Source organism: Sus scrofa, chromosome 6 (genome assembly GCF_054392235.1).
Source record: "Sus scrofa isolate SSC_HxYL_T2T_F1_AM1 chromosome 6, Sscrofa_HxYL_maternal_Yorkshire_Landrace_v2.0, whole genome shotgun sequence".
NCBI lineage: Eukaryota > Metazoa > Chordata > Mammalia > Artiodactyla > Suidae > Sus > Sus scrofa.
This window is the reverse complement of record NC_139388.1, coordinates 98,452,227-98,476,324: the sequence shown is the minus strand read 5'-3', so window position 1 is coordinate 98,476,324 and position 24,098 is coordinate 98,452,227. Positions and strand designations below refer to the sequence as shown.

The 24,098-nt window shown below is 48.3% G+C and overlaps 1 protein-coding gene across 1 annotated transcript; it reads right to left on the bottom strand.

Moving 5' to 3' along the window:
* Window positions 1-9,373: 9,373 nt before the first annotated feature.
* UTP11 (UTP11 small subunit processome component) lies at window positions 9,374-22,555 on the bottom strand. Its single transcript, NM_001244742.1, has 8 exons — window positions 22,476-22,555; window positions 16,826-16,887; window positions 15,515-15,617; window positions 15,021-15,134; window positions 13,784-13,877; window positions 13,553-13,683; window positions 10,704-10,814; window positions 9,374-10,004 (listed from the first exon to the last, which is right to left on the bottom strand). Exons 1-8 carry the CDS (start codon window positions 22,536-22,538, stop codon window positions 9,921-9,923), a joined length of 762 nt encoding a protein of 253 aa, NP_001231671.1. The 5' UTR covers window positions 22,539-22,555; the 3' UTR covers window positions 9,374-9,920.
* Between the last annotated feature and the right edge of the window lie 1,543 nt (window positions 22,556-24,098).

The window sequence follows — 24,098 nt, the reverse complement described above, 5'->3', positions numbered from 1 at the left end:
GGCCTCAGGTCCCCAGGCTGGCAGGCTGGCGTGGGTCGGTGCGTCAGGCGCTCGTGTGCCGGGGCCAGGACCCACACGGCCTGCCACTTCCCCTCTTTTGGCAGGCGGGTGGGTGGGCCGACAGGCCCACCTCCATGCTCCAGCTCACAAAGGATCCCATGCACAGGGTGAGAAGCAAGGCAGGACCCAAGGAAGCCAAGCCAGCCTCAGACCCACCCATCCCTGGGGAACCTGGAGCAGCCTTGGAGAGGGGGCCTCACGGCTCCAAGACCCAAGCTATACATCACAGTGGGGAGGGGGACCACATTAGAATAATGCAGGATTAGAGTGGGGTTGCTATAGCGACGTATTAGGGCAATACATCTAGGGAGTCCAGCCCCTTGGTGATGTATGACTCTGCTCAGCTGAGGGGAGCAGGGGGAGGGGACCCGTCCCGCCCCTCCGAGGGGAGAGCAGATACCAAACACTCTCTTCACCAGGGGAAAACATCTCCCTTGGACTCCAAAATTAGGGCTTCTCAGAATTCTGTCAAGACTGAAAGAGATACCCTGCCAACCCAACTTCCAACACCCCCACTGGGGTCCCTGCTCAACTCAGCTTTGACTTGGAATCCCAGCTCCAGCCTCAGCCCCAGCCTCCACTGCAGCCTCTCCCATCTCTGTCCCTCCTGGTTCAGTGCTGGAAGCAATCCCATACTATTTTCCCAGGAGCCAGTATATATGGGGTGGGGACGAAGAAGGGAACAGAGGAGAGGGAGGCAGGAGCACCCAGAAACAGCCCTCAACAAACACCTCAAAGCTGCTAATGAGAGAGAAGCCTGGAGAATAAGGCCGAGGGCACAGTTGCTGTCCCCTTCTCACCCACAGGCCTCCCCATGCCAGCCTCTGAGCACCCCACCCCCACCTGATCCCAGATCTGGGAATTTAACTGCCTTCTACACACTCCTAGGGCCACCAAGAGGATGCTGGGGTGGACTAGCCCTAGAGAAAAACGTGGGTGGGGCTCCCAACAAAGGAGGACTCGGAGTTCCCGCTGTGACTCAGTGGGTTAAGAACCTGACATAGTGTCCATGAGGATGCGGGTTCAATCCTTGGCCTCACTCAGTTGCTACAAACTTCGGCGTAGGTCTCAGATGCAGCTCAAATCCAGCATTGCTGTCTATAGCTGTGGTGTAGGCCGGCAGCTGCAGCTCCGATTTGACCCCTCGCCTGGGAACCTCCATATGCCACGGGCATGGCCCTAAAAATTCTTATTTTTAATTAAAAAATGTTTAAAAAGAGAGAATCCGACCACAGCAGCTCAGGTCACTCCAGAGGTTCAGGTTCTCTCCCTGGCCCAGGAACTTCCATATGCCATGGGTGCAGCCATTTAAAAAAAAAAGGAAGAATCGTTAAAAAATCCTCACCCAATACTTGTAGTATTTTGTGACAAAGTCAAACCATGGGATCCCTTTCAAACTGCTATAACAAATCATTTGTGCCAGCTTGCCCCATCTCACAAGTCCTGACCCTCAACGCCCTGGGGACTCGGGGGACAGATTCTCTTGAGATAACCTGCTTGGCTATATCCACCTTGGTGAGGAAGAAGACACGGGATGGATAACTCCCTTCGAGAATAACAGGTGCAGAGTTCTCGTCGTGGCACAGTGGAAACGAATCCAACTAGGAACCATGAGGTTGCAGGTTCAATCCCTGGCCTCGGTCAGCAGGTTAAGGATCCAGCATTGCTGTGAGCTCCGGTGTGGGTTGCAGACACGGCTCGGACCCTGTGTTGCTATGGTTGCGGCATAGGCCAGTGGCTACAGTTCCAATTAGACCCCTGGCCTGGGAAACTCCATATGCCGCGGGGTGCGGTCCTAAAACGACTTAAAAAAAAAAAAAAAAAAAGAATAACAGGTGCAAGTATATCACTATCTTCCTATGTCTCTGAATCTTGACTTTCCTTCTGTGTACACGTATCTGTGTGTATTAGTCTCGTGTGTGTGTGTGTGTGTGTGTGCGTGCACGTGCAGGCACAACCTGCCTCCCCACCAAATGTTAATTTTTATAGTTAATTCAATTGATTACAGTAATTACACTCCCCCCCCAAAAGTCTTCCTCTTTCCTTTTGAATGTGACACTCTGGCCCTGGCAGAGTTGGCAGAGGTGGGGGACTCCAGCCAGAGCGGGAGGATGCTGACTTAGATGTCCCCCCCTCCCACCAGAGGAGGTGATAGTTCGTTGGACAAGGCAAGGTAGGATGCGAACATGCTCACTGTCCCCTCGAACACACGGCATACACACAGACACACACACACACTTTAGCCCTAACCTGGTGGTGTCCCCCCAGTGGAAAAAACTCCACCCTTGATTGGAAAAAACCCAGCAAAGGGGTTCCTTCTCTCACTGTCCAACCTCTGGGAGCCTCCTTGCTCACACTCACACAGACATACATGCTCACACAGAATATACACTCACACGGAATATACACTCACACAGAGCAGAGAGAAGAGAAAGGGAAAAGAAAGGCTAGGAGTTCCTGCTGTGGTGCAATGGAAATAAATCCGACTAGTATCCATGAGGATGTAGGTTCTATCCCCGGCCTCACTCAGTGGGTTGGCGATCCAGCGGCTTTGCCATGAGCTGTGATGCAGGTCGCAGACGAGGCTTGGATCCCGCGTTGCTATGGCTGTGGCCGGCAGCTGTAGCTCCAATCCAACCCCTAGCCTGGGAACCTCCATATGGTGTGGGTGCAGCCCTAAAAAAAAGAAAAGGAAAAAGAAAGGAAAGGCCAAAGGAAGGTAGGTGAATACAGTGTGTGTGCCCAGAGGGCAGTTCCTGGGGTAGGGGCGGCAGGGTGCCCGGGCTGCACTGAGTGGGAGGGGAGCTTGGTGGCTTCCTCTCTTCCCCAGCCAACGACCAAAGGTCAGCCCAGGCGGCTCAGCCACGTGCGGTCCAGCCACCCCCATTGGGTCATGTGAGACCAGGACCAAAGCTTCATCAACATGCCATTGTCCTCCAGAGCCCAGTGCGGTGCTGGAAGGAGCAAGACCCTTCCAGCCACCACACCCGTCAGTGCCCCTCCAGAACCTGCCGTCCCCTCCTGAGGGGAACCTCTCAGCCCCTACTTTGAGGATAAGCTCCCTGACGTATTCCTCTTTGGGACCTTCAGTCCCTCCTTCTGAGAAATGGGAAGGAATCCGCTTTCCACTTGCACTGAGAGTGCTTAGGGTGGGAGGACAGGCCCTCTCTCCCAAGTGCCCTCCAAGGGGGGCCTATACCACCCCCCTGCCGCCCCCCTCCCCACCCACTCCCCAAATACTCTGGAGGGGAAAGAGAGTGAAGCGGAGAGGGCCCAAGAGTTCCCCTGAAGGTCATCGTGCACGTCAGCACGGAGACGGGCCCCAGGGCCCCCTGCGCCCTGGCTCCCGGCCTGGACCACAACACAGGCTCCATTGACTCCTGGGCACCCTCTTTCCCAAGATGCACGCAAAGCTGTGGGTTCGTGGTTCCGGCCCATGGGCCCCTGAGTCCCACAAAGCACCATGGGGCCTGGCGCTGTAGGACCCACCCAGGAAAGAGGCCAGTGGGGCTGGCTGGATGGCGTAGGTGGAGGCAGCTCCCAAGGGCTGGTGGAACGGAGGAGGAAGGAGAGGATGGGCACTGCACCTACGCAGAATCTCCTGGATCCAGGCTAATGGTGCTCAAGGCCAACCTCTAGGCCCTGCCCTACCCAGCCTGAAGTGGAGTCAAAGATCTTGGGTCCCCAGTTAGGCTAGATTCACTACCAGTGCCACCTCTACCCACCCCTAATCCCTGCTGACTCCTTGCAAAAATAGAGAACTCCACCTCTGCCAAGGAGACTAAACCAGGGGCAAAGCCACCCCAGGGCCACCCTCTGTCTCCCACAAGGGAAGTCAGGTGGGGAAGGATGGTTGTGTCTGGGGGAGGGGGGCTGGAGGAAAGCTGGGCTCCAGTAATGGGAGGGCTGCCCCAGCAGGATGACAGAGAGATGATTAAACCCACAGAGAAGATTGATAAGAGAGCTAAACAGCTGCAGCTCTGCAAGGTGGGCTGGGGACAAATCTCATCTTGTCCTGGCGGCACTCAGAGCACAGGGGGGGCGGGGGGGGGGGGCTGGGCCAGCCTGGCTGAGCTCACAACCTACACCAGCAGAGAAGTGGAGGAGGGCTGCTCCCACTTTCTTCCCCCACCCCCAGGCCTCTGACTTGGCTTCCAGGGCCCAGCCCCCATGCCTGCCACCCAGAGCCCCCACCCGGCCCGACCTCCCCCTGCACCTGGGCAGCACCCCCCTTCTCACCGGTGCCCCCTTCACCCACAGCATCTCTGCCACAGCTCTCACTCTCGTTATTATTAGATGTGATTTACAGCGGAAACGCTGAGTCAGACAAACCAAGATTCCCCAGGCAGAAGCAGCAGGGGAGTTGAGTCCAGGGGAGGTGGCCCTCTCTGGGCAGTGTTCACGGAAGAGAGTGAAGAGGTGGGGGTCCGGGGTGAGCCCGAGGTTCATCTCTGCTGTTTCTCTTATCCCCTCCAGGCCCAGCATGCTCATCTGGGTCTCTTGGATGTTCAGACCCCTTTTCTGATCCCCGCCCAGCTTTTCAGCCTCTGATCTTCCTGGACAAGTTTGAAGAGAAGAGCCCAGGGATCCAGAAGTCTTGACATGGAGCTGATTCTGCAGGGTCGTTTCCTCAAACCAGGTTTAGAAGGGCAGCCCCTGACTCCCAGAGATGGAAAGAGGCAGGAAAAGTGCATTGCTGGGGTCCCAGCCCCCCACTCTGCAGCAGAAAACACGGCCGCTCTGCACTCACGTGGGCGTCCAAAGGCATCAGGACACGTGGGGCACACGTTCCTGCTCCCACCTTGCACCGACCAGGTCGGCAGGCAGATCTGTCTCTGCTTCCTAGGTCTCTGACTCCCTGGCAGGGAGGAACTGGGCATTGTTGCCAAAAATAAACGTTCGCTCTCCCGCTCCCTGGCTCCCGGCTCCCGCTCATTAGGATGCGTGGCGTTTGGCTGCGGTCCCACACCTTGCAGCTCATTATAAATATGCAGTCGCTGCTGGCGCTACCCCAATCATCTCTGCAATCAGAGCTTTTAATTAGGTTAATTAAATTGTATCAAATCTCGCAGGGACGCAGTTCACTGATGCTGATGAGGCAGCCAAAACAGACCCCAGCTCCTCCGCTAATGAAGGCCGCTGCCTGCCTGTGCGGTGAGGGAGCCCGAGCGCATAATAAACGGGCTTCCTCTGGGAGGAGCTGCTGCCCAGGCCCTGAGCTCCGGGGACCTGGCAGGGGGTCTGCCTCTAGCCGACCAGGATCCAGCTGCAGCAGAGACTCCCACCCCCTGGGAACCCTCCCCTTCACTCCAGAACGAACTAGGGCTATTTCCGGAGCCCAGGCAGGTGGGCAGTGTCAGGGCTCTGAGCGCTTGTCACTTCGTGCTGCAAACTTAGGTGTGCCCCCCAAGATCTACTGACCCCATCTGGGGTTCCCTCTTTCCTTCTCCCCCAGAATGGCCGAGCAAGGCCAGGACCCCACTCCCTACACACACACACACACACACACACACACACACGCAGACCCTTGCCACTATCCCCCTGGAGTGTCTTTTATTAGCCAGGGAGGCCGGGCTGAGACCAGAAAGCTCATCCAGCCACTGCTGGCCTAGTCTCCATCTGCCATGGAGGCCATCTGCCCCTGTCGAGGGTGGGGTGTTTTATGTTACCAGCCAGTAGCAGGAGGGGGTGGCGCCCCCCCACCCTAGACTCCGTGTGCCAGATGGACCTACATCTTCCCACCTACCATTCCACCTCAAGAGCCCTCTCTGGGGGAGGGACACTTGCCCCCCAACCTCCTGGGATCAAATTAGCTGGAGATTCGAGATGATGGCTTCCTTCCCTGGCCCCTGCCTGTCCAGAGCCTGCTGTCCCAGTCCCCTGGCAATCCATGGCTGGCCACAGGAGACCTCAAGCTCCAGAGCTAGAAGGCCCTGCAAAGGTCCTCCCCTGTCTTTATGCAGAAAGGCAAGTGCTGCCACCTCCAAAGGGACTGTCCCCAATGCTCTACGCAGCCTGGCTCCAACCCTCCTCCTCTTAACTTCTCTGTCACTGGCCTCAGTGTGGCTGAGCAGCTGAGGAGAGAAGATGGGGAAATTTTCAGTGCTCTCAGGACATGCTGTTTCTGCTGCAGAAGCTGGTTTTTTTGGTTTGGAAAGGTTTTTTTTTTTTTTTTTTTTTTTTTTCCACCCAGTACTGTGAAAACATGAAACCTGAAACCAACCCCCCCACATTTGTCACCTCAGAGAGAAGCATTTGGGGGAACCAGGAGAGAGCTGTAAATGAGTCAGGCTGATTCAGGGCAGGGGGGCTGCCCAGCTGCCTCTGGGGCACCACAATTTCATTAACACTTATGATCTGGGCTTGGCTGTCAGGTGACAGACGACAGGAGGAAAGGCAAGGGCTCCCTTCCCACCCTCAACCCCAACCAAGCACAGCAGTCCCCAGATCAACTCCTCTAGCCTGAGAAACAGTGAGGCCCTTAGCTCTGTTTCGGACCAGCCTCTACCACCACCCTGGAAAAACTGCTGCCCCAGCACCAGCCTGTCTGCTCCCTTCATATGAGAGAGGAAAAGGCCATGGTCATTACCACGGCCATCAAGTGAAGCAGACAAGCCTAGGCAGGGAAAACTAGGTCCCACCTCTCCAGTTAGAAGAGATAGAGATGAGACAGCAGGTCCCACGAGCAATGACGATGGGTCCGCAAATAAGGGACAGGGAGACTCCTTACAGGGAGGCTGAAGAAGTGGGAGATTTTTTTCCCTCTGACTGGAGAAGTTAGGAAAGAAGACAAGCAGGAGCATGAACTAGGCAGCCTCCTGAACCTCCTAACTCCACGCTGGACTTGAGAAGGGACGCTCTGCCCCTGGAGCTGCACTGCTGCTCTCTACTCCCTTCCTGCATTTTCTGCTGAGACAGACCCAGGGAGCTGGGTGGGAGCCTTGCCAGAAGGGAGGCCCCATGACCTGGATGGCACAAGAGAGCGCACCCTCTGACCCCAAGGAGGCAGCTGCACAAGCCCCAAGAAACCTGCCGGCTCAGCCCCAAGACGGGATTTCAGGTTCGCCCCTGACTCCTCCACTCACCTGGGGCTTTGGGCCAGGACTCCCACCCCAGCTCCCGGCCCGCCCTTCCTCAACACCTCGTGCAGGAAGCTCTGTGAACGGACACGCTGGGAAAGTTTGAGGAAGGGAGGCCAGCACCGCACACCCACTCGCCTCACTGTCTCAAGTCCCAACAGGCCCCAGCCTCACCGGCCTCCGCAGGTAGGCAGAGCGCGTCTGCATCTGCTGGCAGCCTTCCCTGCCAGAGGCCGTGCAGCTCTGACTGTTCGCTGCCCACAGCCAGCAGCAGGGAGACAGCAAGCCATAAGCAGACACTCAGAACTGCACGTGGGGAGACCCCTTCCATGTCCAGGTGGAAGCACCCTCAGGACAACCTGGGACTCCAAGACAAGCTTCCTCCATGGTCCTCATTAGCAATGTGAGGGGAGAGCCCTTTCCCACCCAGCCCTTGTTTGGGGGCCATGCTCATCTCAAGCTGGGGGAGCTGGGGTGGAGAAAACCTTTTTTCACAAGAGCTCTCCCACGTGCATTAAATCCAATAAACAAATGCATACTAAACACCTATGGAGTGCAGGGTGCTTTCGAGCGAAGCAAAATGTGCTAGGTGTACACCAGCACCCTGAATACTCACCCCAGCGAAGGGGCAGCAGCTCCACCTACTGGGCCCTTTCCCACCCTGTCGTTTGGTAAAAGGACCAAAAAGTGCTCTCCACCTCCTTTTCTCCACCTCCACGGGCTGCCACATTGCCGCTGGCACAGCTAGAGCAGGATGCTCTCTAGAGCTCAAAGCACCCCCGCATCTGGAGGGGTGGATCCCGAGCTAGGAGCCAGGAGACTGAAGTACCAGGGAGCACCAAAACATCAAAGCCCTTGGCCTACTTTCAGACCCATGAGGCTGGCGCCTTCTAGGTCAATTGCAAGGGGCAGCCAATCTCTTCCTTTAGAATCCTTGGGCCTCAGACACAACCCTCAGTTTAAGAGCAATTCAGGACCCCTAGCTTTCGCCCCTCACAGAGAGCTCTGGTGACTTCTACCCTGGATCTTACCGGACTCAGAGGATGGACCTGCCTGCTCCACCTGGCCTGTGCACACGCCTCTTAAAGCATCACTGTGTCCCTCCCTGCGTGTCATGGGAGGACTTGTGGGTGTGTAAGCTGCATACATGAAACCCTGGTGTTGTGTTCGTGAACCAGAGGGTATGCAGATGTGCAAGCACCTGTGTTTACAAGGCCCGTGCGTCTATTAATGTGAGAGCCTACAAAGTGTGTGCACCTTTGCGTGGGTGCAAGCTTCCCGAGAAGGCATCTAGGCATTCCTCCCACCTCCCCCCACCTTCCTCCTCAGCAGGGGCAAGGGAGTCCGAGGAGGAGGAGCAGCAGCAGCAGCAGCAGGCTGTTTTGTTCCAGGAAAAAACTGATGCTTCCCCTGTTTGCTCCTGTCCGACACCTTTATGATGAGTCCCTTCCCTGGCTCGGGTCTTAAGTCTCCAGACATCTACGTCATAAGACTATGAATGCTGACTTAGCTCAGCACCTCCCTCGCAGCAAATTCACATACAGACCGACTAGAAGTGCTTCCTTCCTGAAGACAAGCGCTGCTGGCTTCTAGTCCTCCGGCTCTTCTTCCTACTTTCCGGGACCCCCAGATCTAAGTCCCCCTAGGTACACCCTGAGGAATCAGGCTTTCATTTTAGGTTTGCACAAGAACCCATCAATCACAGGAATTAAGTTCTAACAAATTTTTTTTTTCAACCTTTAAAATCTAGGCAGAACTGTTCTCCCTCCAGGGGTGAGGTATGAGTGAGCCTTCCAGAATCCTGCTCCTCCCACATCTGCTCTAGGCGTGCTCAGGCCTGTCCTGACTGGCCTCAGCCTACCACCCCTATATGGGCAGGGAAGGGAAGGGTGAGACTCTGGCAAGGGTGTGTGTCTGCCACAAACACCCTGGGGTCTGTATTTCCAGGGTGAAGGCCTGTACCAAGCCATTTATAGCCTTGGAATCATGAGCTGGCCAGGAGGGCAGGAACAGAGAGCCAGGTCTGTTCTGATCTGAGTTTCATCAGTCAAGAAGAGGCTCCCTCTGCGTTTCTAATTCCAAGGGTTTCTACATGCAGTTGTAAGCTGTAAAAGGAAAAAAAAATTCCTTCTTGGCTAACTTATGCAGCCACGTGACTACCCAATAAATTAAGAATGAATGAAGGTGAAATCCGTCTATCCACTGGATAAAACAGGATGCAAATATTAAAAATATTTATTTTAATGTTTACTATGAGCATATATTACTTTTTAAAAATTTAATGATGTAACAAAATGGAAAAGAGCTAAGGACTTAATAGTAAGTGAAAAAAGCAGGCCATAAAAGTGTTTAACTACAACTACAAAACACAAAAACCAGTGCAGACCTTTACAACACAAGGAAATAAACCAGAACCCCCTTTGTGGTTATTCACCTCCATTTCCCTACCTCCTGGCGCTGTAAGGATGCAACAATTATTTGTTGCTCTTGAATAGGTATTGGGATTAGGGATGAACTCATTTATTTCCCGAATCTGCCATAATGAGATTATATAACTTTCATAATGAAAAAGAAAGTACATCAAAATAAGACTGATTTCAACAACCCACAAACAGTTTAGACAAGGGAAAGGGCTTGAACATGGCTCATACCAAATGTCAGACCTACAATAAATTAGCTACAAGCAGGAAAACCAAGTAATTTAAGCCAATGGACTTTGAAGTTACTGGAAAAGAAACAAACTCTTTTCCATGTGGAATGACAAGGCTTATCCATAACCCTTCAACGTTTGCGACGACTTTCAAATTTATAAATGGCTGGGGAGTTCACTGTTTCTTTCTTCACCTTCACCTTCCGAGTTTTATCCTACGAAAGAGTAGAAAGGTCACCAGTAAGTAGGAGGAGAGTGCTGTGGAAAGCGGAAAGGTTAATCAGCTCCCTATGAGAAAGCCCTCAGTCCAGCCGGTCTCAAGGCTCAGGAGCCAAAGCCCTTTGCCCCTAGGGCACCCCTGACGCAACGAGTCAAGCTCTCCCCTGGGCATCTATAATGGTGCAGAAATGCCTGGGAAAACTAAGAAGAAAGGTACTCAAGTCATTTTCTGTAGGGCTTATTCTTTCACAGAACCCCAGACCTAAATAATCGGCAAAGCTGAGAATCTGACATTTAGAGGAATGATGATAATACGAAAGGGGCATCTTATATTCCTTCGCTCTGCTATTTAACTACACGATGTTGTCTATTTTTAAACACCAGTGGGTTGCACGCACTGTTTTGTTAACCTGTTTAAATGTTACAGATAGCTGCTCATAAGCTATAAAGTTTATATGCCACCCGATCCTACCCTTTGGTGTTCCAAAGCACTGACTAATAAGCCCCTTATTACCTCCTTAATCAAGGAACATTTCAACACTGTCAGAGTAACAGACACTGGCTCGAACCACTGCCCCTGAGGAGCAGACATTTTCACCGGGGTTGATTTACACACAGCTGAAATCCAGTCTCAGTTAAGACCTTTACAAGGGAAAAATAAAATAAAATGAAGGCCTAAGGCTCTCTCTGCTCACCAGAAGATCTTTGCGAGTCTGAATTTTCTGTGCAATAACGAATAATTTCTTCTCGCGCTCAATCCGCTGCATCAGGCAGTTATACTGCTTTTGTCTCTCTTTGGCTATCCGCTGCAGAAGAAACACACAAGTTTTCAGTAAAACAATTAACAGGATAAAAACGAGTAAGAAACAGCTTCTTAATCCACTTAGGCCCAAGTACATAAATGGTTTCATCAATTCCTTCCTTACTGGGGAATCAATGTAAGATACTTTAAGGCTGTCCATTTTAGGAATATCACATTCCGGAGCTCCATGGAACCTTGGAGATTCGCCCAGGGACACAGGGTTCACCTGGAGCAGGGTCAGGTTTGTGCCTCGAGTCTCACAGATCCCAGGAATCTTTCCACTACCACTGAGCTGCCTCAGCCTTGTGTGAGCATCCCAGTTATCTACGGTGAGGCGGGAACAAACCAGTACTGGAAGCCCCCCCCCCACACACACACAAAGTGAGCAGAGAACAGAAGGGCCCCAGGGCAGCGTGCTGGGGTCAGAACCTCAGAACTCAGAGAGCTGAAGGACTTCTTCGGTGGAAGCTGACCTGAGAATTCTCACTGCTGATGACCCGTCAAAGACCAAAAGTCCTTAAATGTGGGGGAATCAGAGACCTCTAAGAAACTGATGAAATCTTTGGGTTCTTTCTTGAAATAAATATACATACATGTTTGTACAAATTCGTACAAACATAAATACCTCGTGACAGAAAATTTTGACATGGGAAGAGACTTCCTAAAGCCAATTCACGGACTGCCCACCCCCTCCAAGTTGGACTGAAAATTCCCTTGCAATCCACCCACCATCAGTCTCTCTCTTTTTTGCGAGGAGGCCTGCACCCAAGGCATATGGAAGTTCCCAGGCCAGGGATCAAATCCAAGCCACAGCTGCAACCTACACCACAGCTTGGTAACACTGGATCCTTACCCAACTGCACTGGGCCAAGGATCAAACCTGTGCTGCCACAGAGACAACACCCAATCTTAACCCGATGTGCCGTAGCAGAAACTCCCACCAGCGATCTCTTAATAAAAATAATTTTGCTTTAAGTATGACAGTTAAAAGAAACAATACCGGAGGTCCCATCGTGGCACATCTGAATCTGAAACTAATCTAACTAGGAACCACGAGGTTGCGGGTTCGATCCTTGGCCTCACTCAGTGGGTTAAGGATCTGGCGTTGCCATGAGCTGTAATGTAGGTCACAGACTCGGCTCGGATCTGGCGTTGCTGTTCCTCTGGCGTAGGCCGGCAGCTACAGCTCCAATTGGACCCCTAGCCTGGGAACCTCCATATGCCGCAGGTGAGGCTCTAAAAAGACAAAAAAAAACAAAAACAAAAACAAAACAAAAAACCACTAGACAAAAAAATGGTAAAATCCAAAAGTTCCCAACTTCTCAAAAGTTATGTTGGTTGTTTTTTTTCCAGGGTTTTTTTTGGGGGGCCATGCTCACAGCATGTGGAAGTTCCAGGGCCAGGGACTGAACCCAAGACACAGCAGTGACCCAAGCCACAGCAGTGCCAACACCAGATCCTTAATTGTTAGGCCACTAGGGAACTCCATTTCTGTGGTTTTTAAATTGAAACATAGTTGATTTACAATGTTGTGTTAGTTTCTGTGCAGTAAAGTGATTCAGAATGTATATAAATATAAATATTTATATATTTAAATATATATATATACTGAATATATATCCCTTATATATGTAAATATACATATAGTCAGTAATACACATATATTCTTTTTCAGATTCTTTTCCCCTATAGCTATGACAAAATACAGTGTAGTGCTATATAACTGGTCTTCGTTGATCAAAATGAATGTTGGTAAACTCCTTACTTTCGAAACACAGGAGTTTGGAACGCCAGTCTCTTTAGGGACTACTTAATACTTGAGAAGTGTCAGTGACATGGCTAACTGAAAATACAACTAAATGACAAACAGGGTTATCACTAGAAACTAGTCAGCCAGCTCCTCAGCTGGAGGTACAGACATAGAGGGGAACGTCACTGGGCCTCAGACTTAAACAATTCACCGATTCTAGCATAGTCTCACAGCAGTGGTTTCAGACAGCTTTTGTTTTCACTTTATTGCACAGACTGTCAAATTTATGGGATTACCCAATATAGTCAAACTAATTAGGGGTATTTATATTACTAAAGCAAGTTTAGCTGCCTCTGAGCTAGAGAAGCTGCTGTGAAATTAAACATTGGAAGCAAAGCTGATGCGGTGTAAATGATTCAAATCAAAACAGAACAGCTGTCTGCCTGAAACACACTGACAGCATTTTTTTACATGAATCAGTCAGAAGTGAGAGTTCAACTCCAGAAGACTTGGAGAAAAAGCTTGCCTTCTGCACCAAAACAGTTACAGTGATGGAAAGCACCATAAGTACAAGTCAAATCAAGATTTGGGGGACAAATGCAGAATATGCAAGACTTTTTGATATGCATATTCACTAAAGTATACCAAATCCCTTTGTCTTCAGTGTCCCTCCTTTCCCTGCATTTTAACACTGTTTGTATGGGTTACCAGCACTGAAAGCACAAAGCCCAGGGTCAGAGGTGGGATTCAAATGCAAACCTAAAGACCAGAACCTAAGCTCCTGACGCTATGTTATACGTCCTCCAAGCTTAGAAACTGGAAAAACTAAGGAACCCTCCTCCACCTCCATTCTCAGCACCAAATCTTCTTTCTCCTTCTCTGTGAAAATGTAGTAAGTTTCCCACAAATATTATTAAATGCAGTGGGGGGATGGGAGGACACAGATTCCTCTAAACTCAGACCTGGAAAAAAGAAAAAATGGAGAAAATTACCTTAAGTCGATTCTTATGGTTAACTCCTTTCACTTTCTGCTTCTGCAAAGTCTCTATTGTGGGTCTGTTGAAGACTCTGTCGACTAGTTCTGGGGCTGTTCGCAGGTGAGTTGCAATATCAAACTGTTCAACTAAAAGTCAAGACAATCCTTAAGGCGCTGTCTTTAACACCAAACAACACAGACTGATGTGCTTGCTAGACTGTCCCAGAAACCTTCAAACATCTCATACCTTCCTTTTTGGTGTCAAAAAAGAACACATGCTTATTCTGTTGCTTCCCCTGGAAATCCAGCAGATGGAGCTCTGATTTTAGTCTTTCGATTTTCTAGAATACAGAATATGGTCTTATTTTATATATGGGGTTCTCTAGGGTATCAGAAATGAATTTGCAAAAGTTTAAACCATTTCACATCATTATCACCAGCCAGCAAAGAATTTGCTTCATTCTTTTAAAAGAAAGGACCACTAAAATTTATCAAGCACCAAGTCAGGTACTGGGCTAGGCACTGCACAGAACTCATTTAACCCCTACAACAATCCTATGAGATAGAAACGAGGAAACAGGAGTTCCGTCGTGGCTCTGTGGTTAACGAATCCGACTAGGAACCATGAGGTTGCGGGTTCAGTCCCTGGCCTCATTCAGCGGGTTAAGGATCTGGAGTTGCCGTGAGCTGTGGTGTAGATTGCAGATGTGGCTCAGATCTGACGTTGCTGTGGCTCTGGCATAGGCCGGTGGAAACAGCTCCGATTAGACCCCTAGCCTGGCAACCTCCATATGGTGTGGGTGCACCCCTCAAAAGACAAAAGACAAATAAATAAATAAATAAATAAATAAATAACACCTATTAAAAAAAAGAAGAAGAAGAAATGAGTAAACAGCCTAAGGGAGCTTAATCTGTCCATAACTATGGGGCCAACAAATGAGAGCCAGAATTTCAACCTACATCTGTCTCATTCTCAAACTTGACCTCTTTCCACTCTGCCATGCTGACCATATATACATATACATACATATATATACATACATACATATATATATATATATATACACACACACACACACACTTTTTTTTTTTGTCTTTTTAGGGCTGCACCCACAGCATATGGAGGTTCCCAGGCTAGGGGTCAAATTGTAGCTACAGCTACCAGCCTACACCACAGCCATAGCAACTCCAGACCCGAGCCGCATCTGCAGCCTACACCACAGATCATGGCCACACCAGATCCTTAACCCACTGAGCGAGGCCAGGGATCAAACCTCCGTCCTTGTGGATGCTAGTGAGATTCGACTCCACTGAGCCACGACGGGAACGCCATGCCGACCATCTTTTTAAGTCATTATCATAACTAAGCATACTTTAAGATTAGAAATGCCAGAAGAAAGCAACTGACAACTTAAAGACAATGGATTTCTATTTCTCTTCTCAACCAACAAAAATACATCAAAATAAAGAGTTTCAGGTGTTACCTTGGCTTCTGCAACCCTTTTCATTTCTATGTATTTGACATCCTGAGTTCTCATTAGTTTCAGTTGTTCTGGAGTTACTTCTTCCTTAGTCTCCTTAATAACATGAACTCCATCCTAAAATCCAAATTTAAAAGGTATGTTTCCTATTAGATTAAAATCATTAATACATTAATACTTTGTTGGCACAGCTCTCGGTGGAACAAAGACAAGCAAATGCTACATGCAATAGCAATCCAAAGCACCAGGCCCTCAAGGCACACACTCAGTTCAACACCTCCAAACATCCACTCAGTAACAGCTCCAGGTATAAGACATCTCAGAGAGGGAAGAAACCCATCCTGCTCAGGGGCAGTTTTGCCTTGGAGGTGGACCAGGAGCCCCTGACCAACTGGAGAAGGAAAAGCCAAGGATCCTATCTCTCCATCTCCTCCCTCATCCTTATTTTCCTTAATAAGTTGGAGCTCAAAACACCAAGTGATCCCTTAGGCACTCACCTGGAGTTTAACCCGAGTCATTTTATAGTAGAATTCATCTGGATTTTTTTCAAGAGCCTTTTTCCGGAGGGCTCTGAGGTATTCTTGCTTATGCCGGTAGTCACTAAAAAGCAGGTTAAACAAGGTTCACAAAAAACAAAAAACAAAAAAACCAACCCACAACAACAAACTTCACAAGCATCTAATATATATACAAAATGTAACTCAAAAAAGCCAAAGCAACGACTAAACTGGATGCACACTCCACCGTCAGCGATATTGAGCCCACCTCTCTGCGAGTCCTCTCCCGCCCCAGTTCCACCCGAAATTAACAATCCCTATTTCACACAGGTTTTGGTGCCATTTACATCATTACAGGGAAGAGACTAAACAAAGCACAAATCAGAACTCCTCAGACAGGGTTCTGATGCAAGCTTGGGCACCAAGTAATCAAATAAGACTCAGAAACTATACGGTGTAGTACAGCCCAGTGACTAGAATCATGGACTCTGGAGCCAGATGACCTGGGTTCAAACCTTGACTGCACCACTCTGGCTGAGGAATCTTGGGTGAGTTAGTTAACCACTCTGCATCCCAATTTAATCTGTCAAATGGGTGTGATAATAGCATGCCCAAAGGCTGTTGGGAGGAATGAATAAGTATAAAAATGGTAACTCTCTTAGAAGACTGCCTGGCCCAGTAACAGCACTCAGTTATTATTTGCCTGCAAACCTCTGGGACTCGGAACAAGCCACCTAATCCATCACCATCTGCACCAGGAGCTTAAGAAGGCCCTAAACTGACATGCATGGCTAACAATTATAAAATATTTTGCAAATAAAGTGCTAAAGAAGAAGAAGAATGGGGATAATTGTTTTCAAAAATGTTTTCGGAGTTCATTATCACCCACGCTCAGTCTCATGAATCCATCTTTCACATCTCTTCATTCCACACCACACAGGGTGATGTAAGCGACTCTACAACTGGAATTTTTGATTCTATCTTGAACTTCAAGAAAAGGGAGAGAAAAAAAGATTCAGCTTTTGGCTCAAACACCAAGGCAGAGGCAAATCAAAGCCACTGTGAGAAAACGATCTGGAACAACATAATAAAAAAAATTCACAAAGCAACTACAGTTAAATAAATAACGCTTGGCCTAAACAAAGAGAGAAGTTTAGGGTCCCAGAAAAGTATGTGACAGGCTGCCAGAGCTTTGGCCATTTCATCAATGGCAGGAAATTATCCCCTGTTGGACACTTAAGCAATTCAGCTGTGGTGCAGAGAAGCTGTAAGCTTTTTTGGCAGCACCTCTACTCCAAAGACTGCACTCACTCTGCACGAAGTTTGTAATCTTTCTTTTTTTCCAGCAGGCCCAGATGTTTTCGAAAGCTGGGCTAGAAGACAAAAGGGGAAAAAAAGTGCTTAGTTTCCTCAGCAAACACATACCAGAATCAACATGATACCTGATGGGAACAAGAGTCTCTGAAGCGCTCAGTAAATCCATGTCCCGGGAGCCAGTGTGCTACCCTGTTCCCTCCCCTCCCCCACCTGGGCTCTGCAGGCGCCAGAGAGGTCACAAGTCCTGCCATCATAGGTTTCTTGGCCTATTAAGGACAGAGAAAGGCAACAATGACTCGGCACTAAGCAAGCAGTTGCCAGTTGTACTAAAATTACTACAGACTTAATCCAAGGGTTTATAAAATACTATGAAGGGAAAACATAGTAACAGGGAGGCAACTGTGCTAAGGGAGCTAAATTTAGAGTCTGAAGATTGGGTTCAAATCCAAACTCTGCCTCTTAACAATCTGTGACCTTGGGCAAGTCACTCAACTTCTCTGAGCTGCTGCCTCCTAACTACACAATGAGAATAACAGGACCTTCTTCTCATGGTTACCCTGAGGATTAAACGAGCTTCTCTCTCTGCAAGTAGGTAGTAGTGCCTGCATATGGCTTGGCACATAGCAGGTGCCCAGCATATGTATACTGCTATTACTGTACCTTTCGTACAAAGCATGAAAGAAAACTAAGTATGACAGAAAATACTTTCTCTAACACAGAACATGGATAGCACAGAAGACACAAGGATTAAATCTTGGTGTTATCTTTCTACAGGCTATCATTAGTTGAGCACTTAATCAGGCAAGGTCACTGGCAAATGCTTTTGCTTACATCATCATAACAGGCTACATGTATTAAGAATTACTCTTGGGGGAGTTCCCGTCGTGGCACAGTGGTTAACGAATCCGACTAGGAACCATGAGGTTTCGGGTTTGGTCCCTGCCCTTGCTCAGTGGGTTAATGATCCAGCGTTGCTGTGAGCTGTGGTGTAGGTTGCAGACGCGGCTCGGATCCAGCGTTGCTGTGGCTCTGGCACAGTCTGGTGGCTGCAGCTCCAATTCGACCCCTAGCCTGGGAACCTCCATATGCCGCAGGAGCAGCCCAAGAAATAGCAAAAAGACCAAAAAAAAAAAAAAAAAAAGAATTACTCTTGGGGAGTTCCCTTCATGGCACAGCAGAAACAAATCTGACTAAGAACCGTGAGGTTGCGGGTTCGATCCCTGGTCTTGCTCAGTGGGTTAAGGATCTGGTGTTGCTATGAGCTGTGGTGTAGGTCGCAGACACAGCTTGGATCTGGCATTGCTGTGGCTGTGGCGTAGGCTGGAGGCTATAGCTCCAATTAGACCCCTAGCCTGGGAACTTCCATATGCCATGGGTGAGGCCCTAAAAAAAAAAAGAAATTACTCTAGGAGTTCCTGTTGTGGCTCAGCAGTAATGAATCCAACTAGTAACTACAAGAATACAGGTTCAACCCCTGGCCTTGCTCAGTGGGTTAAGGATCTGGCGTTGCCATGAACTTCGGTGTAGGTCACAGACACTGCTCAGACCGGGCATTGCCTTGGTACAGGCCGATGGCTGCAGCTCTGATTCAACTCCTAGCCTGGGGACTTCCATATACAGCAGGTGCGGCCCTTAAAAAAAAAAAAAAAAAAAAAAATTATTCTTTCAGGAGTTCCCTGGTGGCCTAACAGGTAAGGGATGTGGAGTTGTCGCTGCTGTGGTGCAGGCCTGGGAACTTTTGCATGCTGTGGGCGAGATGAAAAAAAAAAAAAAAACCATTACTCTGTTACAGATTTAATAAGCTATTATACATGGAGCAGATAAACAATGAGGTCTACTGTACAGCACACAGAACTATATTCAATGTCCTAGGATAAACCATAATAAAAAAGAATTTTTTTTAAGAAAAAGTGCATATAAGTGTGTAACTGAATCACTTTGCAGTATAGCAGAAGTTAACATGTTATAAATCAACTGTACTTCAATTAAAAAAAAAATTATTATTTTTTTTTAGGGCCGCCCCTGCAGCATATGGAAGCTTCCAGGCTAGGGGTCGAATCAGAGCTACAGCTGCCAGCCTACGCCACAGCCACAGTCACGCCAGATCCGAGCTTCATCTGTTACCTACACTGCAGCACAGCAATGCCAGATCCTTAACCCACTGAGGAGGCCAGGGATTGAACCCACATCCTCATGGATACTAGTCGGGTTTGTTACCGCTGAGCCACAACAGAACTCCAAAAAAATTTTTGCAATTAAAAAAAAGATATAATTGCTCTGTTACAAAGCAATCTGCTATGTTCATTACACATAATCTTTTATCCCCAATCATGAAAAGTAGATAAAGTAGGTACTACTGTTACCACAATTTTCCAAAAAGGGAATGAGGTATATTTATGTTTTGGCCACACCCACAGTATATGGAAGTTCGGATAGAACCCACCCCACAGCCGCATCCCATGACAACACCGAATCCTTAACTCACTGAGCCACAGAGGAACTCCAGGAATGAGGTTTAGAGAAAGACCTGCCCAAGAATGGAGGTAGAACCAGTACATGGCAAAGCTAGAACTAGATCTATCATTCTATCTGGGACAGTCTCTGCTCTTCCCTGCCCTGAGCATTCCATTCTGCACTGAATAATCTTGATCTTTGAGGAGATACACAAACTCCTCTACTGTTTAAACTTAGGGTTGGGGAGTTCCCATTGTGGCGCAGGGGTAATGAATCCAACTAGTATCCATGAGAATGCAGGTTCAATCCCTGGCCTCACTCAGTGGGTTAAGAATCTGGCATTACCACAAGCTGCAGTATAGGTGGAAGGTGTGCCTCAGATCTCACATTGCTGTGGCTGTGGTGTAGGCTGGCAGCTGCAGCTCTGAGCAGACCTCTAGCCTGGGAACTTCCATTTGCCACGGGTACAGCCATAAAAAAATAACTTGGGTGGGATTTTTAAGTCTCCTTCCTCATCCTCTATCTGTGAAGTAATGCAAGAAATAACTCCGTCTCTCTCTCCCACCCCCCATATATATTTTTTCTTTTTTTGGTCTTTTTGGGGCTGCACCTTCAGCATAGGGAAGTTCCCAGGCTAGGGGCTGAATCGGAGCTGCAGCTCCAGAGCAATGCCAGATCCAAGCCACGTCTGTGACCTGGTGTACCAAGCTCGAAGGAACAACAGATCCTTTAACCCACTGAGTGGGGCCAGGGATCAAACCCATATCCTCATGGATACTAGTCGGATTCATTACCACTGAGCCACAATAGGAACTCCACTTAATATTTAAAATAAAACCCAGACCCTCTCCTGATAATTTTTAGTTTTAATTATTAGACAAAGGGAAGTGACAGAGCAGATGAAGAAAACTCAAGGGTTAAAAGAGCAAGAACATGAGGCAGAAATCTTTTCTTTTTTTTTTTTGCTTTTCTTTTTTTTTTTTTTTTTTTTTTGCTTCGCAGCATATGAAGGTTCTGGGCTAGGGGTCCAATCAGAGCTATAGCTGCCACCTACACCACAGCTCATGGCAACACCAGATCCTTAACCCACTGAGCAAGGCCAGGGATCGAACCCGCAACCTCATGGTTCTTAGTCAGATCCATCTCTGCTGCACCACGATGGGAACGCCTGAGGAAAAATCTTGAAATTTGTCATGTCCACTCGAATGTACACCTACATTACAGAAGGCATTGAATCTGAAATAGTTCACATAATTACACATACTCCACCCAAACCAACTACCTTCCCCACTGCCTCAGTGAGGGATGTACAGGATAAAGTTCAAACTTTACCCAAATAGGAAGTGCTCTTATCAATGTGTTTACCAACTTTTCCAGCATGGCCTTCTCACCTCTCCCACAAAGACCCTCTATTCCTACTCAGACAGGGCCACATCACGCTCTCGGCCAGATTTAAAAGTCCTCCATCTTCGCTACGAATCCAAATCAACTATTTGCCACTGTGCCTTTGGACACACTATTCAACCTCTTCAAGCATCAGATTCCTCATTGGTAAAATGAGGATAACATCCACCTCGCAAGAATGCTGTAGGATTATAAGAGATAATCCTGGTACAGCATGTTGGGCTGCACCTAGCATACAGTCAGTGCTCAAAAAGTGACAGCTATTATCACTGCCTTCCAAGTTTCACTGTAATGCTTTCTCTAATCATCTCTCCTCTTTCTACTCATGTTCCTCATTGGGCGTTTTTTGTTTTTTTCTCTTTTCTTAAAAATTATTTTTCTTTCTTTCTTTTTTTTTTCTCATCAGGCATTGTTTATATAAAGCTGCTGCTTTATCCAACTTTTAGTAGCCTCTGGATTCAAAACACTTGGTCTGATTCCTGGCTTTGCCAATTGCCAGCTACAGCTGTATGTCTTTGGGCAAATTTCTTAACCTGAGTCTTAGCTTCCCCATTGCAAATATAAAAAAAAATAGTACCTACTTCCACACACACTTGAAAGCTAAATGTGATTAGAAAAGCAAAGCATTTTGCACTTTGGCTCCCACACACAGTAAGCACTTCTAGGTGTTTTTACTTTTAGATAGGTCCACACATAGGTGCAAAGAAGTTGGCAAATTACACTACTCCCAGCACACCGCTGAGCACACAGCAAGTGCACAACAAATGTCGGATAAATACGATAAAGCAGTAAGATGGAACTGTGGTTGGGAGGCCTTACTTCCATTCCACTCATCAGTGGTACAACTTTAGACATATCCTTCTCTCTCTCTTCCCCATCTTATAAAATGAAGTTGGACCAGATACCCTACAGACCTTTCTGAATTGGATATTGTGTGATTCCTGAGAGCACTAGAATAAATTGATTCTGCATATACTAAGCAAATTTCTACTCAACCCTCCCACACAGGCACATCCACCAAAGACGTCCTACAACTCTTTACTAGGCCTGAATTTGGTGTTTCTGATCGGGCAAATCAGTTTCACTCTTTGGACCTCAGTTTATTCATCTGTGTAACGGGGATGAAAAACACCAACACTACATGGTGAGACAGAAACAAAAAGCGTATGTGATAAATCTTCATTGACCCCAAGGCCCAGGCATGATGATGGTATCACATTAAGAACACCAATCTCAGAGTTCCCTGATGGCTCAGCAAATTAAAGATGGGGTGTTGTCACTGCTACGGCACAGGTTCCATACGTGGCCCGGGAACTTCCGGAAGCGGGGCGGAAGGCCGGAAAAAAAGGAAGAAGAAAAAAAAAAACCAATTCTGCACACGCAGTGGGCACAGCTGAGCATCTTTAGATGTGGGCACTTACTGTGTGAACTTTGACCTCAGCTTCCCCGGAAAAAAAAAAGCACTTTACAAACAGCATCTCATTTAACTACTTCATTGAAAACTCGCAAGATAGCTTTGATTATCCCCAAAGTATGAGGACAGCCGCGTTCTTCCTAGAGAGAACTACAACCTCCTCCTCCTCCTCTCTCCTCTCCGAACCGCGAGCCTCGAACCACGAGCCTCGGTCCCAGCTACGCCAGCGTCATTAGCATATATTTGCAGGTATTTACACGTAGCATCTCTGCATAGAAAAGGCCAAGACCCACAGGTAAAACGGAGTAGGTTTGCGACGAGGATAGCACACGGGCCCACAGGCCAGCGCTAGTGGGGACTATGCGGTCCTACCTGGCTTCGCTCTCGGTGTTCCCGCTGCCGGGATTTAGCCGCCTTCCGAAAAGCCGCCGCCATGTCGGCTCGCTTCTGGAACAGCGCAGTAGGCAACACAGGTTCCTCACCGGATCAGCCGCCGTTTCTACAGATCCTACCGGAAATAGGCCAAGCCGCCGGCGGCTTAGGACCGCCTACTTCTTCTCGGCAGCGTATCCAGAGCCTGCCCTTCAGGAAGTACGTCATGGAGCAAAGGCGCCCTCCCCAAGCTGTTTCTGGGAAGTGTAGTTCCTTAGGTCTAGTCTCATAACTCTACGACAGCCAGTTTGGTTCGCCAGACCTTGGTCCACGTGTACTGGACTTCACACTCGGTTGTGGGTCGGTACCTGGAAACAAGCGGCAGGCACTGCCCTAGGGCCGAGCTGGACCTGTGTGCGCCTGCTCAGTCTCATACGCCTCTTCATTTGACGTATTTACGCGGTGCGTTTAAAGCTAGGACCCCCATGAATTTTCCCCGTGTACCAGAGAAAGCTTTCTACAAGGAGACAGCGACCTTAAAGTCATGTCTGGCTCTGCCAGTTACTGGCTATGTGACTTTGGACAGGTCGCTTGACTTTAATGAACATCGTTTTTCTCATCTATAAAGCAAGGATAATAATAGCATGCACTGCTTGCCTCATAGGGCGGTCAAAGAGCTCATAGTTGAACGAAGGAGTCATATCATGGCATTAATTACAGAGTTCTAAGTCTCTCACACCCTCAAGGTGTGGCTGACAGAATGAGTGTCAGAGGCAGTACCATGTAATGATTAGGACCATAAACCACGGAGGTGTGTTCTGATCCTAACTGTTAGCAGCCAAAACAAAGTTAGCTTCACTGAACCTTATCTCCCATCTGTAAAATGGAGGTAATAATACTATACTACAGGATTGTTGTGAGAATAAAATGTTTAAATGTTTAAAGTCCTTAATACTCTGTTCGCCCATTAGTAAGTTCACAATTTATTGGACCTATTATTGTTATTATTGTTGTAATACTAAACATACTTGTAAGGATAGATAGAGAGTTGGGCACAGCGGAGCATTCCAGGGGCATTTGGCTTCTTTTCCACCATGTGAAGTTAACCTTTAGCAAGTTCTGTAATTGCATCTGCGTCTTTTTTATTTTATTTGTTTATTTATTTATTTTTGCTTTTTAGGGCTGCATCCATGGCATATGGAATTTCTCAGGCTAGAGGTCCAATCCAAGCTACAGCTGCCAGCCTACACCACAGCCACAGCAATGCTGTAGGATCCAAGCTGCATCTGTGACCTACACCACAGCTCAGAGCAACACCGGATACTTAACCCACTGAGCAAGGTCAGGGATTGAACATGTGTCCTCATGGATACTAGTCCAGTTCGTTACCGCTAAGCTACAACGGGAACTCTGCACCTGTGTCTCTTGACAGGGCTCAACCCTGCAGCTGAAGAACTCTGGGGAAATCCTTTTCTCAGTCCCCAGAGGTGCAAATCCAGTAAACCAGTGGGCATGTAAAAGCTGAAAGTCGGTGAGATCTGCTGTGGAAGAATTTTTTCCTGCTTCTCAATCTGAGCCTTGCCCAACTAGGACCAAACACAGTAACAAAATTGCATCTCATTT

What these genes read in the sequence shown, in the direction of transcription:
- UTP11 (NM_001244742.1), bottom strand. Translation starts at nt 22,538, where the DNA reads ATGGCGGCGGCTTTTCGGAAGGCGGCTAAATCCCGGCAGCGGGAACAC. An exon ending in TGACTCGGGTTAAACTCCAG is followed by an intron (nt 15,135 to 15,514) that starts GTGAGTGCCTAA and finishes TTTGGATTTTAG; the next exon opens with GATGGAGTTCATGTTATTAA. An exon ending in TTTTGACACCAAAAAGGAAG is followed by an intron (nt 13,684 to 13,783) that starts GTATGAGATGTT and finishes CTTGACTTTTAG; the next exon opens with TTGAACAGTTTGATATTGCA.